At 36.0% G+C, this 17,616-nt stretch overlaps 1 protein-coding gene across 1 annotated transcript; it reads right to left on the bottom strand.

Annotated features, from left to right (window-relative positions):
- Positions 1–365: 365 nt before the first annotated feature.
- Positions 366–16,465, bottom strand: LOC121415332 (DNA polymerase kappa-like). Its single transcript, XM_041608513.1, has 11 exons — positions 16,302–16,465; positions 14,768–14,879; positions 13,891–14,043; positions 12,131–12,833; positions 10,111–10,235; positions 8,012–8,178; positions 7,343–7,472; positions 6,151–6,322; positions 4,543–5,430; positions 3,527–3,605; positions 366–2,636 (listed from the first exon to the last, which is right to left on the bottom strand). The coding sequence occupies exons 1-11, from the start codon at positions 16,448–16,450 to the stop codon at positions 2,537–2,539; spliced, it is 2,778 nt and encodes a 925-aa protein (XP_041464447.1). The 5' UTR covers positions 16,451–16,465; the 3' UTR covers positions 366–2,536.
- Positions 16,466–17,616: the final 1,151 nt, after the last annotated feature.

Consider the following 17,616-nt stretch of genomic DNA (forward strand, 5'->3'; position numbering starts at 1 on the left):
ATAGTGTAATTATGAGCTTAATTGTTCGGGCTTTTTGTTTTCATTGAAAAAGGAAGAAATATTAAAGTGATAGTGATACTGTACTTTTGTTATAATTATGATTATCAAAAATATTAAATAAAAATGTTGGTTTAGAAGCCGATGGTTAAGATGATGATGATGATATCGATGATGTTGATGATGGTAATGTTGAAGATGATGAGGAAGGTGATGGTCATGAAGATGCTATGTTGCAAAGTAATAAAAGTATTCTCACGTTACCACTTCAGATTGATGTTCACTGCCATTCACCTGGGGAGCATTTCATCAATATTTTTGTCTGACGAGTCAGATCTGACAAATTTCTTGGATTTTGATCCGCTGAGAAGCAATGTTACTATGGTAACTTTCGGATAGAACGGGACTTGTCTTAAAAAACATCCGACAAGTCCTTTCATAAAATGCTCTCCAGCTCTCGTCATTCAGGGGAGTGTTTCATGAAAGGACCTGTCAGACATTTAATCCGACAGTCGCCAAATCAACTATGCATCTCAGCCAATCAAAATCAAGGATAGTCGATCTGACAACTTCTCAGACAAAAGAAAATGTTGATGAAATGCTCCCGGATGAAAACGTCAACTGATAACATTGATCATGCTTGGAAGAATCATGAATATTTTCATAATGTCTCTCCTAACGATTATGTAGACAAACTAACATTATCACCATCATAATCATCACCTTGTATAGCACCCACACAACTGAAAATTAAGTGCTTTTTCTTTCCTTTTCCATATCAGATTTCGATTTTCAACAAAATTGTCTTATTTTTTTCACTATTTGTCACCAATATCTGTCAATGTCATGATTATTTATCGTCACTAACCAGCATCATCATCCATTGTCGCCATCCCTGCTATCATCACCATCATCATAGTCATAATCATCACCACCACCACCACAATCATCCATCATCTTCATCATTGTCATATTTCTTATTATCACCAGCATCCGTAATATCACCACCACCATTACTAACATCTTCATCGCCTACAACAATGGCATTTACATTTCCAATGATTAAGGCTTCTTCATTCATTTATCATATCATTTTCAATTTAATTATCAAATTTATTGCAGCATTTCATGTACAAGCATCAATTTCCTATATGATTTTAAATACTTTATATATCAAGACAAATATGCCTTGTAAGTAAACATAAAATGTACTACAGAGTACAGGTCATGTTCTCCAATCAACTTGGAGAACTAATCCTCACTTAGTGTTCCTGTCCTGTAGAAGTGTAAGAGATATATAACAAATATAAACATAGATAATAATGTGCAATGCATCCAATATTGCTACTATATATAATGCTCAAAATTAAAGTTTTGAAAGTTTCAATTTTTTAAACAAAAAATAATCCTGTATACAACCCCTTCCTATCCCCCTTCCCCATACAAAGTCCATAATACAACTATCAAAGTTTTTACATTTTCAAATGGGGAAATTAAAGGGGTAGATACCATACCAACTAACTGGATTGATAATCCTGGAGAATATAATACGACAGATGTTGATGGAGGTGCATAATGCATATGAACACCAACTCATTCTAAAAGAGATGCACGAGATAATAATAGTTGAAGCCCTTGTATGTACATAAAAAGTGGTTTTCAGTAATGATGTGAAAAACAGACATGTATCAACCATGATTGAAATTGTGATATTGTAAAGGACATACAAATATAATACAAATACTAAACATAATTTCAATTAATTTCATGAACAAGGTATCTCTGGAACAGTCATAACCTGACATTTCAAAGAGAGCAAGTGAGCATAATTATTCTAATACCCACTCAAGCATTGTGTTTACGATGGGGAACCTTGTTACGTGATAAACCATCCACATCTCAAAACCATGACCTTGAGTTTAAAGACCTTTTCTGTGAAGTACTGATACCTGCAACGGCTTGAGTTTGGCTTTGATTATATATCACCATTGTATAATGAATTGGGGGGGGGGTTCTAATACAGTAGATTTACAGTATCTTTGTAAACAGTAATAATAATAGCAGGGTCCGCTGGGAGATCAGTTTTCGGAACAACCCTGCGTAAATATACTATTATTGTCCTCTAATGGTATCCATGTATTTAAAATATTTCATCGCTTATTTCAGATTAGTACCCATCATTTATATCACACATTTATCTATTTTCTGAGTACTGATATTCACATATAAATGTACATGTATTTACAAAATACTGACAAATTAATTTATCATAATAATTTAACATGAATTATAAATGCACTTTGGAAATGCTGAAAACGAAAATGTGCTTAATAATTGTATGTGATAATGAGTTGCATGATTTTGTCAAACGTGATCTTTCTACATGATATAAAAATAATCACAAAGTAAGTCTGTCCTATGTACACCTTGGGAGTGAAAAGATTATTTTGTGATTTTCCCTGAACTATTTCAAGCTTCTGATCTCATTGGCCGATCACTGACGGGAAAAGTCACAAAACGCTCCTCTGTTGTCCATTGATCAAGTAGTCTTGTCTTTTTTCTGGAAGAAGTCATGCAATGTTCTGCATGGTGTTGACTTGGATCTCTTTTTCTTACTGGAACTTGACCCGGAATTACTCCTAACAGGGAGAAAGAAGAGAAAAATATCATTCTATGAAATAAAATAATAATAATATAATAATACTAATGAAACAAAATTATTCTCAATTCTTCAATTCAATGTAATTTCAAAAACTATGATATTATGAATTGTATTATCACTGGAGATGTAGACATTCCAAATATCTTTGCATATTAGGCTTTAATTGGGGTAAATAAGAAGAGGGGAGACCATTTTGATTAGTTTGAAATGGCAACAGAAATATGCTGCCAGAATTGATTTTTCTTTTAATCCACTACTGTGGAGTATTGCAAAGTAATTCTATTATTCATAATGGATAGTTCTGTAATTTCATGCTAACGGCTGCAGCAGTGCCAAAATTAGAATCAAACCAGAGAAGGACCACCCCCATCTCCGAGCATATAATTTTCCTCTTTAATACTCCATTTTAGTTTTTGGAACCTAGATATATGGTGGGCCAAAATGATGGAGACGTGTCAAGTATCTCGTGTTAGGCCATGGGCCGGAGGTATTTTTTGTTTCAAAACGTTTCAGTTGGAACTTGAGCTATTTTTGATACATTGAAAGTAGAAATAATAATACTGTTTAATACTGACCAAAAATCGACTCAAAAGTTCAACTGTATTTCCCCGCTATGCAATTGCAGTGCGCATGTCTAAACGTGCGCTCGTAAATACCTAGGCAGCATGATGAAACCGGAGTTCTAAATTACATATTTTGCTTAATGCAGCAGGTTTATTTTTCTTTGTTTTTTCAATATATGAAAAATACGTCAAGGTCAACTGAAGCAAAAGTTAAAAACTAAAGCACTTTTACCCCACGGCCTATGTGGGGTAAGGCCCCTCAATGTCTCCGCCAATAATGATTTCATAAATTTGTCATAAATACCTTTTTCTTGACTGTATCTTCTTTGGAGGGCTCCTTTTGGTAGGTTGAGTATTGTTACTGCCAGAACTTCTTAACCTTTCTGTCATAGAAAAAAGGAACATCAAGAAACACATGTTCACCCTTTGACCATTAAACTCTCTAATTACATTGGATTTATGAAAAAACAATTTCACAGCACAAAGCATGAATTAATATTATTTTGAATGTTCATGAAAGAATGTATTGGTTAAATATATAAGCACCTTCATTTTCATTTTTCACTGAATTTAAAGAAACTTATTTCATTACAGTGAAGCCATCTTTTATATCATTCATATATGTATTCCAGGGGTTTATAGAAGGGAAAGCAAAGTATATTTCATATTCACTTTTGCATTATCTTGTTAAAAGGAAATAAAGCATTCAAGATAATAATAATAACTAGCATTTAATACGCTCTCCATACTTAACTATATCACAGTGTTTACAAACGGTTTAAAACAAAAGTACATAATAATTACAATAAAAATACATACAAAAGAAATTAATCAGAAAAGAGGTATGTTTATTAATAATACAACACAATATCCAAATAAGTAAATTTTATGATTTACTATATATCTTTTTAGCCTTTTTTAAGTTTAAAAGTGGTCTTTGAAAACTATTAAATTTAAACCCTTCAAACTTGTGCATACATTGGCCCGTATTCTGAAGTCAGGTTTAACTTAAACACAGGTTTAAAGTTGTGGTTTAAGTATGCACAGTCAATTGTTACATAAATCACTAACAGTATAGACATCATACTTCAGCTCAATCGTCTCTCAAATCATTTATAATTGTGTAGGAAGTATAAATAAATGATTGTCTTCAATATCGATGAATCAGGAAAGAGCCATACTAAACATAAGAAACATACAACTTAATAAAAATTTTGATACTTTTGGCTTTCCATACTTAAACCACAACTTTAAACCTGAGTTTAAGTTAAACCCGACTTCAGAATACGGGCCCCTGTGTTTAAAATGGATATGTCTTACCTCTCTGGAGAATTTCTTTGATGGCCGACCTGTTGAGGCAAGCATCTATATGTTGATTCAATCCCTCAAGGGTGCAGTACGCCCTCTCTTGTCTGCAGATGGGACATGTCAACATCTTCTGTGCTTCAGGTTTCACGACGCTGGAGCATTCCGTACCACCATTTTCACCAGATTTACGATGGGAATTCTTTCGCAGCATTATGTCCACTCTTTGGTTGTTTTCTTCATTGAAAATCTCTGATTTGGAAAGGGATTCTGGGTGATACAATTGTTCCGTTGGTTCTTCCCCATCGGTGATCGACGGAAGATTATTCTCCCTTCCTGATACATACTCATCGTCACAGAATAAAAGCCTAGGTTCTACTTCACCCATGCTGATACCGTTGGATAATGATCTGGCATTAATTGCCTTGGATTCAGAATCAGATGACACTGTGCTGTTCGCACTGTTAATATTCAAACCAGCACCAATCGACCATGCAGAGTCCCTGATCTCCCTTGTTTTCTTTGATCTTAAAACAATATCTTCATTCTCCTCAGGGTCTTTCTTAACAATGGTAGCATCAACACCAGCTTCAGCGTTAGGTGATAACACCCCCATGTTGGATGCCAACACTTCATTGTCTGATGATGACATCCCGGTGTTGGGGGCTACATCACTGATTCTACGCACATCGCTCTCTCCCCCTGTAGTTTCAACACTACCGCTAACATTGTTGATTGAAGCTTTTTCTTCTAGTAAATCCATGTTGGGTTCTCTGCAGTCTGGTGCAGGTGTAGCGGTCTGCTGTGGATTGTTGCTCTGCTTCTTAGCAAACATGGCAAGAAGGGTTCCTTGTTTGCTTTTTGATGACTTGCTGGCATCTTCAAGAGACGATAGCCTTACACCTGTTGGATGACCATAAAGATTTAATTTTGTGATCTTCATCAAATACTAGTATCTTACAAATGATATCAATAACAGGAATTCATATGGCGCCATCTATCTAGATATAATCTATACCGAGACGCATTATTCTCATTACTCCAGCTTTGGCCAAGAATTCAACAGAAACCCCTTTCTAATTTATAGCCAATATGAACAGTATAATAATGGAAATATCATTTGCCTCACAACGATATAAATCTTCTTTATGGTAACTCAATACATACATTTTCTTGTTGTGTTTTTTATTATATGAAATATGAAATATTCTAATTTTCTCCTCCTTGTCAAGTGAAACAAAGTTTTATTTCTCCCTGAACATGTGGAATTACCATTATTTCAACAGTTAATGGTTAAGTTAAGTTGTTCCTCATTGTCAAATCTGTAAAAATTGAAATATCATATTCAAAAAATAAAAAACGAAAGAAATAGTGAGTGATGGACATCATCGACTCTCTCATTTGCATATCGCTTAGTGCATTTAACTGTTTTGTGAAAAATAAGCGAAACTTAAAAATGTCATATCTTTCTTATTTTACATCCGATTTTGATGAAATTTGCAGCGTTATGTTTGTTTGATTTTTCTCTATCTATTCAAACCAACGATTTTCTGGGGTGGACTTGACCTTTAATAGTCAATGCTCCATGATCATTTACACATACTAAAAGACTTGATTCCTCACCCATCAATCTCAACCTGAGAGGTTCAGGATGACAAGCTCTGATCTCTGTCCTTATCAGATCTCTAGCGATAGCAAAGATTTCTTGAGCTGAGCTGACTGGAGTCTTTAAGGATGAAGCTCTACTCTTGACCTTAAAATCAACAGTCTTTAGTTTCACTGTCACAGTCTTGCCCTGATAAAGAAAATATCAGAGATACTATTGTCACCCACATCATTGCAACCGTATGAATTTATCTTATAATAATAACAAAAATAGATTGGAACTTATATAGCGCATAATCAAATTGAAATTGCTCTATGCGCTTTGTAGAAATTGCTCTCCAATATTACAGTTACACTACAACAAAAATAAATATTTTTCAAATGTCTTTTAAAAGATTCAATAGAAGTACATGATTGCAGGTGAATTGGTAAACTACTCCGTAATTTGAGACCACAAAAATGTAATCTAGCCCCCCCCCCCTTTTGAAACAACTCTAGGAATGTGTACACTTATAATTGTAATAATAATTGTAATCATTATAATTATAAACTGACACTTATATCACACAAAACCCATAAAAATCTGATTTATGCATTTTTCATGCAGCTCTCCAAGAATAGAAGATTACAAAGGAATAAGTGTGTCTATAAATTCCACCTATATGGTTCAAGAGTTGAACATAAATATCACTGACATACTGACATAATCATCAGCAATATAATTGTAACTAGCAATCATTAAACCTTCATGTTTTTAATCAGCCATAAAAAGGACATGTATAAACATTGTTAGTAGTTTTATAGCATTGGCATTTTGTTTCTCTTATTTTCATTGTAAGCACTTTGGGAAAGTACCAAATAAGTAATAAGTATTATTATTATTATTATAATTGTTTGAAAATATGGGATATCATACTTACCACCACTGTCCTCTTTGAAGTCTACATCTATACTTCTGTACTTAACTTTAACACGTGCATAGGGACTTGTTAATCTAGTTGTGTTGTATTTCTTTATACAAATTACCAAATAAATATCATCCTCATTATCAATATCATTATACTAGAAGATGAAGGGGGATAGGACAGAAGACAAGGAAAAGAATCACCCAAAATACCCACAATTGGTAAGACCATTGTTATCCCCCTCTCACAACCAGTTTTAACCCATCGTGATGGCATCCACTCATTTGACATGGATAGTAACTCACCTGAATTTGCTCTTTTTTGACATCTTCAGCCAGTGATTCACAAAGTTCCATGCATTTACTGTAGAGCTCAGTAGGCACGCTCATTTCCTTGAATGTTCTCTCCGTACTCATGCTCTTTCTTTCACCATCCCTAAATAAAAAAAAACATTGAACAAAACAATTGGTGGAATTTGTTTCTCTATGGATTATGTAGTTCTTTGAATCCTTTGGCTGAATACATGGAGCTTTTTCAATAGCTGAAATCATTCAAGTTCTATTGAACAGAGTCTAGGTGGTTCCTACATTATTATGGTTGTCTAACTTCATTCAAGATCTAAAAAAAAATATTTTTCTCTTATGGCTATTGCTGTAATCATAATTGCAAACCTTTAAGTTAGACAAGAATCACCGGAGATAATCTGTCGCATTATTTTCTGTGATAAGGACTACAGTCACAAGCATCCATATTGATGCTTAAGTTAATACTGTAGGCTATGGGGGGAAAATAACCTTAACTTTTTACTTCAAATGATGCTCATGAATTAAGATCTTCACGGTTTCCTCTTTAAATATTGCATGTACTGAGAGCATTTAGGGCCCTAACCTCCACAAAGTTACTCAACCTTTCAAGCACAATGTAAGAAAGAAAAGAATGTAGTTGGTTATAAAAATAAAGTTGTCAATTTCTACCTCTCAACATGCGTGGATCCAATACCGAGGCTGATGCGAAGAAAATAACTGGATGATATCTGAGAGAAGAGAAGATAGCAGTGAGCCCTCTGCTGGTAGAGATCAGTACAGGTCTGTATCCCAAGAGCACTCAGCATCCTCTCCGTTACTTTGCCAATCCCAGATATCTGGAATAAAATCACGGAAAGGCAAAACAATCCTTGAGTGAAGCTAATTACTAGAAAAATAGAACTAAGATTTATATATATTGTAAGGTACATGTAATCTTTCCATGGAGGTGATGGTGTATCGGAAAGTCTCTTTAACCCTAAAAAGACTTTTGGGCCCCCCCTAAGATCTCGGCCGTTGGTCATCCGATCGCAACCAAATTTGGCACATACATCCTTTGTCATGTCCTCTAAAAGAAAAAATAGTCAAAATACTGATATTCATTGTATTTTTTAATATATGCATAATTAATTATGCGAATATACAAATTTTTATCAAAAATTGAATTTTTCATACTTTGGTACCTATTGCGGTCCATAAATTCCCGTTTCAAGGTTTTCAGCTGTAAGAAGAGGTTGTTTATCATGGAATTGTGTTGTTTCATGCTTGAATTATTAGATATGCTTATGCAAATTAGTAATTACTAAATATGCAAATAAGTACTCCGCATGCGTTATGTAGAGAAATACAATAATTGGCATGTTTTATTGCATTACACTCTCTTGCAATGAGACAAAGCAATCTTGGAAGATACACAAGTGATGTGTTACATGTACACTAGCTGGTGAAAACAAAGCATAGGAGATATCACATAATTTATGCAAATTATATTCATAATTAATTATGCGAATATGCAAATTTTTATCAAAAAATTGAATTTTTCATATTTTGGTACCTATTGCGGTCCATAAATTCCTGTTTCAAGGTTTTCAGCTGTAAGAAGAGATTGTTTATCATGGAATTGTGTTGTTTCATGCTTGAATTATTAGATATGCTTATGCAAATTAGTAATTACTGAATATGCAAATAAGTACTCCGCATGCTTTATGTAGAGAAGTACAACATTTGGCATCTTTTATTGCATTACACTCTCTTGCAATGAGCCAAAGCAATCTTGGAAGATGTTTTTCTTTGATTTTAATTTCTTATGTATTTCTTTATTTTGCATTTCTTATGTATTTCTTTATTTTTTTATGCAATGTTTTTCATTATTTTCATATCCTAGAACTGCTACTTGAATTCACAAGTGACATAATATAGAAAGAAACAAATAAAAATGTAGTTAGAAAACAATGTGTATAACATTCATTCAAATACCATACACTTTACACACAAACGAATACAAATTTCAATTTCTTACGCGACATGTGATAAGAAAATGTTATGTAACTCCGCAACCGCGGCATGGGGGTATACAAATTTGGTATCAAAAGTTGCGCAAAACTCAAGAGAAAAAAGTCATGAAATGGCGGCGCGAACGCTTCATGCGCAAAAAAGTTATCGCGATTTATGTACAGGGGGGGCCTAAAAGGCCCCCCCCCCCCAGTCTTTTTAGGGTTAAACCCCCATGAGCTGTTACTTCTTTTCTTTCTACCTCCATCATGTAATACTGCTTTTGATGGAATCTCTCAATTCTTATTTTACATGTATGAAAAATCCATAATTTATCGTTCGAAATAGACATGAAATGAAATACTCCGAAAATTTGCTTTGCCCAATTGATCGTGGGCCCGGCAGCCACCGTGCAGCCCCAGATCGACGAGGCTCTATCCCTTTAATTATTGAACGCCAAACAGGGTAGCAGCAACTCCCATCTTTTAACGTCTTTTGGTCTGACGCGGCCGGGGTTTGAACCCCCGACCTCCCGGTTGTGAGACGGACGCTCTACCAACTGAGCCAACACACCGGTGTGTGTTGAATCCTTTGGTATCTATCTCAAAGTATATATGAAACATCTATGCAACATAATTACACCATTATTTCACAACCAATATAATAATAATACAATAAGAGATTGGGTGGTCCTTTTCAGGACCAACATTTGCCCAAGAAAGATACATGGTGTACCGTGAAACCTACTACACTAATATAATAAAATGTCAATAATTTACCTTTCTAATGGGTAGATCTCTGATGAAATCCATAACATCATCCCTAGTTGGTGGTATTCTGTATTGTCCATTAGGTTTGTTTTTATCAGAACAGATCTTGGCCAACATGCAGTTGGGTGCAATACCTAGAGTAGAAATCAACCAACTTCATTAGTTTCCAGGTGCTCATGACAGTATCAAATATTACCTTTTCAAGATTTTTTTTGTGTGACACACACATATCAAAACAGAGAGTAATATCTAGTTATTAATAATGAGGTTTTTTTTCTTTCCCATCAGCACCTTTGTATTGGCATGTTTCAAAAATTATGACATTGATTGGATCAAAATCTGATTGGTATATGCCAGTATAAAGAGACTAGTGCTGTTGTCGGGAACAAAAATCCATGTCGACATGTTGCTTAAAAATTTATCCCGACATCGACAATGTCGACATGAAAAAGGGACCGTAATTTAGCCTAGGCTCCCTAACAAAAAAAATCATTCGATCGTGGAACATAACACTCTCAATCAAATGTATTCACCTTGACACGAGTGATATCCCCACACTAGATCTAGATCTATATAATACAGGCTCAGCTTGGGAAAACTTATTTTCACTAAGCTAGAGTGAATTCACTTTCAAATCACCGATTCAATCCACATCTTTTTCTGGAGAATCAAGTTTTGTACCACGATCCGGTCTCGAAAGCATTGCGCAATAACACTCGGAGCCAATTTGAGAATCACCAATTACAATAGTGATCATTGCGTATTGTACGCTGGTACACATGTGCTGCAAACGCAAGCTCCTCAAATTGACAGTAAAAAATAATGGAAATCGACCAATAATTTCAGTATCACTTCCGCGGCGATCCGTGCAACGATCTGCAAACGAAGGAAGGGAAGTTTTCTGTGACTTCGTGATTTGAAATAAGCGCTCAATTGCGGCGGTCACAACTTTGACAAAAACGTTTATGTGAAAAGTAATGCATTGAGGAGCAACGTATTATCAAGCATGGTGAATAGCGATGGGTACGGTGAATGCTACTACGCTACGCTCGCTATACGCACTAGCTAGAGCGCGCGATCGTCAAGGGGCAGCTCGATCGGGCAGGCCGGCCCACACTCAGGCACTGACGTATTTCTGCTGCCGCGCAGCTCGCAGGTATTCTTTTTTCATTTAATGTGCCGCTTTATAGCTGAATAAACCTTTTAATCGCGCCACTTACTGTGGATAAAAACATCTAACTTTTCAGCTAAGCTTTATATATCGTGACTTTAGGCTAGACCCCTTTTTATTTTATGTTTGCATGTCGATGTGAGTGCGTGCATGTCGACATGTCGGAAACATTGAAAATCCTTCGTATGTCGACATCAATGTCGATATGAGGCCTATCGACAACAGCACTAAAAGAGACAATAGATCTTGTAGCTACAATGATGATATTCAGAGCAACAATTATAAGATCCCAAGATACATTTTGTTTCTCCCCAGGTCACTATATACAAATCCTGTCCAAATTGAAGAAGGGTACAAGATCTGGCTTTGGTGTTGAAAGACTCAAGGCTCCGTAACTCGAAGGTTAGCGATTAATCGCTAATTGGAATGGCCTATCAAGGTCATCGTTGCATGCAAATTTTGCTCCATAGACAGACTAGGATTAGCGATTAATCGCTAATCTTTTGTGTTATGGAGCCCTGATTTTGGGGGTCCACTTTAGACATACCTGTAGGATGTTAACATATGACTGTTGTTCTAAAAGTACGAGGTGCTGCTCCCTTACCAATAATTGGGTTAAGCTTTATTTCACTTTATTAATTAGGTAAATAGCTCTCATAGGGCTTCCATGTTTAAGACAGCATGCTTCATCAAATGATATAAACATTTTTAGTTCCACGTTTTCAAATAAAGCTGATGACCACCTGTCATCATCCTCATCATAAACCATACAATTATTTAAATCATTATGTTTGTCCCATGTGACTCATCATTACCATACCATTAATTCAATCAACAAATTTGTCCAATGTTACTCACCAGCACTTGCAGTCAGTCTGGTCTTCTGCTCAATTCTGAACCTGATCTCTCTCACCACCTCTTCACAGGTCACTCCAAATGTTTCACACCTGCTTTCGTTTCTCTTAGTCCCAGATGCAGACTCTCCATCATCCATCTCCTGTGTTAATAACTCAGGCCTCCCTCCTTCTGGGGTGCAGCTTCCTAGGCTCCTACTTTGATCCTCTGCATTCTCCTGATGACAGGGGGATTGTGGACGATCCTTATCTAGATCTGTAGCATCTGTCCCTGAGGTCACTTGTCCTTGGTTTCTAGAGACCATGGTGAACAAAGACTTATCTTCACCAACGCATGTCTGGTCATCTCCTGAAGGACCATCATCACTTGGTTTCTCTTGGTGAGCAGCTTCATCGGAACTACTCTTCTGCCCTTCCCCTCCCTGGTCACTGGATTCTGCTGACCAGTAGGGGTAGGTCCTCTCGTCAGCACTCATTGTCCTTCTTCTCTCCAGATATTCTGTCAGGTCAAAGTAAGCTTCATCTAGGCTCATAGGACAGAAGTTTGGATCATATTCTGCCAGGATCTCTCTAACTTGGGTGCTGACAGCTTGATACTTGTCAAAATGGGATGGGACAAGCACCAGCTCTGGACATAGCTTCTTTGCAATGAAACCTGGCATAGCAGCACGGACCCCGAATCGTCTCGCTTTGTAGTTTGATGTAGACTATGGGTGAATAGAAAGTAGAAGCATTGACATTTAATTTCCATTCTGGAAATTGTAAATATTTCACTAAGAAAAAACGTCTCTACAAAGTGTTTCTTTCTCCCACCCAAAAATGAAGTAACTCTTTCAAATTTTTATTGAAGTTCCGTCCCTATGAAATTTCAAAAATGTCTATATGAAAATTTAAATCAGAAATAAATAAGTCACATCTGAACATCATTTTGGCACTCATGACAGCAGTGTAATCACAAACAGATATCAACATACCCATTGATATGACCCAAGCTGTCGCTCTCTAACAATTCTACTTATCAGTGTATTCAACAAAAGCATCATATGAGGGCTGTATTGTACTTGTATAAATTGTCATTTGTGATATCCAATAAATACCTCACACAAATTTCATTAAATTCCATTTAAAATAATGAAAGAATTACATTATTTAGTTGATCTAAAATTACATTTGACCATTAATCCAGAGGTGATATACTCATCCTAGTGCTGATACCTGATAACTTCTATACCTATATTTCACAGAATAGGGACTTCAAATTTCAAGACTATCTTGAAAATTCAGACCATCAAGGTTTGTTGATACCACATGATCAGTAGTTTATTGACCCCAAATTACATCAAATTAGATTTGACATTTATTACATAACCTGAAATTCATGTCAATAATATTTTGATTATTCTCATGTCCATGTATTATGAAATACATATCATGATATGTATTGACATATCAAATATTCATTTTTTTATTTACATTATCTGGTGATGACACTGCTGCCTTCAGGAAACCAGTGCCTATGGTTTCTTTTTGCTACGCAGGCAAGACAAGAAAATAAAGGTTTCTTTCAGATTTGGAGAAGCAGTAACATCCCCCCTCCTAACCAATATGCCAATGATGCCCCTATAAACTCTATCCTTATAAAGGTAGGAACATCATTTAAATAGTCCTGAGCAAATGTTAAGCCACTACACATTCATTTTTAAACACCCATAATAATAAATCATTTACCAGTCGATGAATTCTAAAAAAATGATGACAACTTACCAACATATGCATGCCACCGACTGCCATTGGTTTCTCTTTTAGTTCAGGGTTGTCTCTCATCTCAACAGCAGCAAAGAACATATCCATGTCAAGATGAACGATGGTCCGGTTCAAATCTCTACTCAGCTCCAGATCTCTCACCATTTCATCAACCTGGAATGAATTCAAAGAATTACAATAATAATAATAATAGGCATTTATATAGCGCCATCTATCTAGAAATATTCTATTCCGAGGCACACAAGAAAAGAAAGAGTGAGAAAGTTTGGATGAGTGTCAAAGTGCCAATAACTAATACTGTTAGGAAAGATAAGATTTCAGTTTAGATTTGAAGGTCTCCAGTGATTGTATAATTCTTAAATTCAACGGCAAATTATTCTAGAGAGAAGGTGCTGAGGCAGAGAAAGCTCGTGCACCATACGCTACACGTGTCTTGGGAGTCTGAAGAAGTTGCTGGTGTGATGATCATGTGATGATTATTGAATAGATTAATTTGACAAACATAAATCCTGTTCTATCACACATGATAAAACACAGTATTCTTGATTGATTTTAATAGCAAAATGTCCCTATGAATTCCACAATCACAAAGAGATCTGATTATATGAATTCCACAAACGCAAAAAATTCCATAAACCTAGGTTTCATTACGAGAATACCGACAATTGAGTTCTTACAATCTATGGCTTTGGGATATTTTAGTATTTTGAAGCTAGATCTATTAACTGGAATCAAATTTTAAAAATCTTAAAACACAGAAAAGGCTACATATACAGACACAAGAAAATTGTGTGCAGTACAACTGCAACAACATAAGGTATTGCTTAATTAAGGAAATTTCCAGACAGGTAAATAAAAGCAAATTCTATCAATTCACCTGAGTCAAAGCAGCTTGCTTTTCAGATTCTGTCAACTGAGAAAGTTTCTCCATCATTTTGTTGATCCTCTCTGTCGTCTGCTGCTCTCTCTTCTTCTGATTCTCATAATACCTAAATGCATGATGATAATACAGTGTAATAATACAGAAGGTTGCATCTTTCAAAGTAATTAACTTGGCATGTTGCCCAAGGAGTAATAAACAGGAAAGGCTCTGGTGAAAAGTGGCAATGCATAATATTTGTTGAAAGAAGACATAATGGGCTACTAGCCAAGTTAAAATACATGATTTAAGACAATCAAAATACAAAGCTTCTTTTTTTTTCATAGTATTATAAGCCTTTACTTCTGTGTTTTCCTTCTTTTCCTGTTCTTTGCCAATAGATTCTATTGTTTCAAGTCATTACACTATATATTTTAACTGCCAGAAACTGTTTGCAAGTACTTGAATACAAATTCATGTACAATCACTTTTAAAAAATACAATCGTATCAACTTTAAAAACAAATAATAAAGAGGCAAACACTTATATTTGTTAAGTTTCTAACTTCTAGAACAGCAGAGTTTATGTGTATAGTGACTATGATATAGTAATTCATCTTATTATTTTATCAAATAATTTTCAAATGAAGGGGTGGGGGTTAAGTCCTCTAATTAACCCCAATGAGATATAGATAAAATTGAGCTTGGCCAAAAGAGAAGCACAAGAAAAAATAAGAAAAAAAAGAAGAAAACAGAAGGGACACAGCAACCCCCCCCCTCCCCATCTTAGTCAGGTATCTCTATTCAGTATCAACTTCAAACAATTTAAGTTGGTCACAAGAGAGCTTGAGAAGTAAAAACACAGCCATTTAAAATCTTAAATACAAATTATGATATAGCAATGAATTATCAGTTATGTATAAATATTGATTGATAGGTATTTAACTTTCAAAAAATGAATAGGTTTTCTAAAGTGTAAATCAGTGAGCTCACTCTCCCCTTCTATTCCTCAATGCCCTCCCCTGAGTCCCCTTCTTTTCCCTCTCCTTCTTTTACCATACCCCCTCCCCTTTCTAAAGGCCACTGCACACCTTACGACCCGACTGGTCTGCGACTGGCTTGTGACTGAGGGGAGATCAATCACAAGGTAGTCATAAGCCTCAACACTGCACACCTTGCGATCCGACTACCACACTGTCTGCCACTCACTCATGCACTTTTTGCTTTTTGCCATAGCAACTGAGAAAGTGTGCTTACTACTGCGTATGCGTGTTGTTTATCATATATACGCGTCGTGCATCTCTGCTGTCTGATTGGCTGGAAGCTGGATTCAGCTTGCGATCCAGTCCTTGCGACTTGTCTCTGACCAGTCTGTCCGTCTGTGACTCTCAAGCTGACAAGAGCTGTGACATCACACCTCCCCTCACTCAGTCGCAAGCCAGTCACAGACCAGTCGGGTCGTAAGGTGTGCGGTGGCCTTAAGTCTCTTTCACTCTCTCTCTCTCACTCTATCTCCATCCAGCCTCTCATCATTCTATCTTTAACTTTCTAACCTTGAACCTTTGGAGGCTTCCATGATGATTTTATTGATCCTCTCTTTGTCTAAGCCTTCCATCCCTGCCTTGTTTGTGTTTAGCTCCATACTAGAAACCGTGCTGCCTCCTGCCTTCACATTGTTATTACCTGGAAACAACATAAACATGGTAGTGCACTGCAAACAGCATATGAAACAAAGTATGATAAAACTTAGACCAAAAGCTTCGGTCTCTGTTATGTTGTTGGTTGTTCAGCTGAACTCTGTTGGCTTCACTCACCAAATACAGAGACCGAAGTTCTAGCGCGATCTGTGCAGGGACTCAATGGCCATATGTTTGTGTACAAAGATTAGATAAAACAAGGAAGTGAAATTGCGCGACAGCCGAGGTAAGTCACTATTTTTGTTCCTTTTAACTTGATTTTTTCCCCGTTTTTTGGAAATTAATGCCAAGAGGGAATATTAATTTGCATTTCGGTTGCATTCATTTTCAAAAGTTTGATTCATCAAAGACAAAAATTAAAGAGCCCGACGGGGAGATTTTGCACTGTAAGTCCCCTAATGGTGGCTGCACCATAGCGAGCCGTCTGTGTACGAGGAAAAAAAAAATTAAGTTTAAAAATTCCTCAAAACAGATGGCTGCCAGCTGTCTAGATAAAACTTGGTTGAATTACTTTCATAAACAAAGTCACAACTATTAATGGAAAATATTTTTGTTTCATTTTATGAATTTCAAAATAGTGACCATCCCTCCACCCCCCCCCCCCCCCCCCTCTCTCTCTCTCAACAAAAGTGGAATCATAGGTGGGCCTGACAATGTACCTTAAACTGTAATGAATTAAATTTGTAAACATATTAATAAAGAAAAAGAAATTACCAGATAGAAGTTGATTGCTACTGCTGGTCAGTGCAAGATGAGAGCTGCGATAACCTGATTGACCTGGAAGGCTTGATGCTGGCAATGACCAGTTTTCATTGTCGTCATCCTCTTCATCCATCTCTTTCTCTAAACTTTCCGATGTTGGTGTAGTCATTCCTGATGGCTATATAGAGAAAAACTGAAGAGTTGGTGGGGGACCTAGTACCTTTAGGTAAGAGGGGGAGAGTTTGTATGAATATTTAAGACCTGCTTCAAACTGCAAGGATGAAAATAATCAAATAATAATAATAAAACAGAAATTATATAGGGGCCTAGCATTTATTAACAATACATTGTGTAACAATCTCTTAAGTAATTCAAATCATGCATTTTTTCTGAATGTTCTTAAAGATTAATCACAATCTTTCCTTTCTGAAAAACTTGTCTATTTCATTTGCATCAATGTGATATTTTA

This window comes from Lytechinus variegatus, chromosome 5 (assembly GCF_018143015.1).
Source record: "Lytechinus variegatus isolate NC3 chromosome 5, Lvar_3.0, whole genome shotgun sequence".
NCBI lineage: Eukaryota > Metazoa > Echinodermata > Echinoidea > Temnopleuroida > Toxopneustidae > Lytechinus > Lytechinus variegatus.

What these genes read in the sequence shown, in the direction of transcription:
- LOC121415332 (XM_041608513.1), bottom strand. Translation starts at nt 16,450, where the DNA reads ATGTTTATGTTGTTTCCAGGTAATAACAATGTGAAGGCAGGAGGCAGC. An exon ending in AGCAAGCTGCTTTGACTCAG is followed by an intron (nt 14,044 to 14,767) that starts GTGAATTGATAG and finishes AATTCATTCCAG; the next exon opens with GTTGATGAAATGGTGAGAGA. An exon ending in CAAAGAAATTCTCCAGAGAG is followed by an intron (nt 3,606 to 4,542) that starts GTAAGACATATC and finishes TTTCTATGACAG; the next exon opens with AAAGGTTAAGAAGTTCTGGC.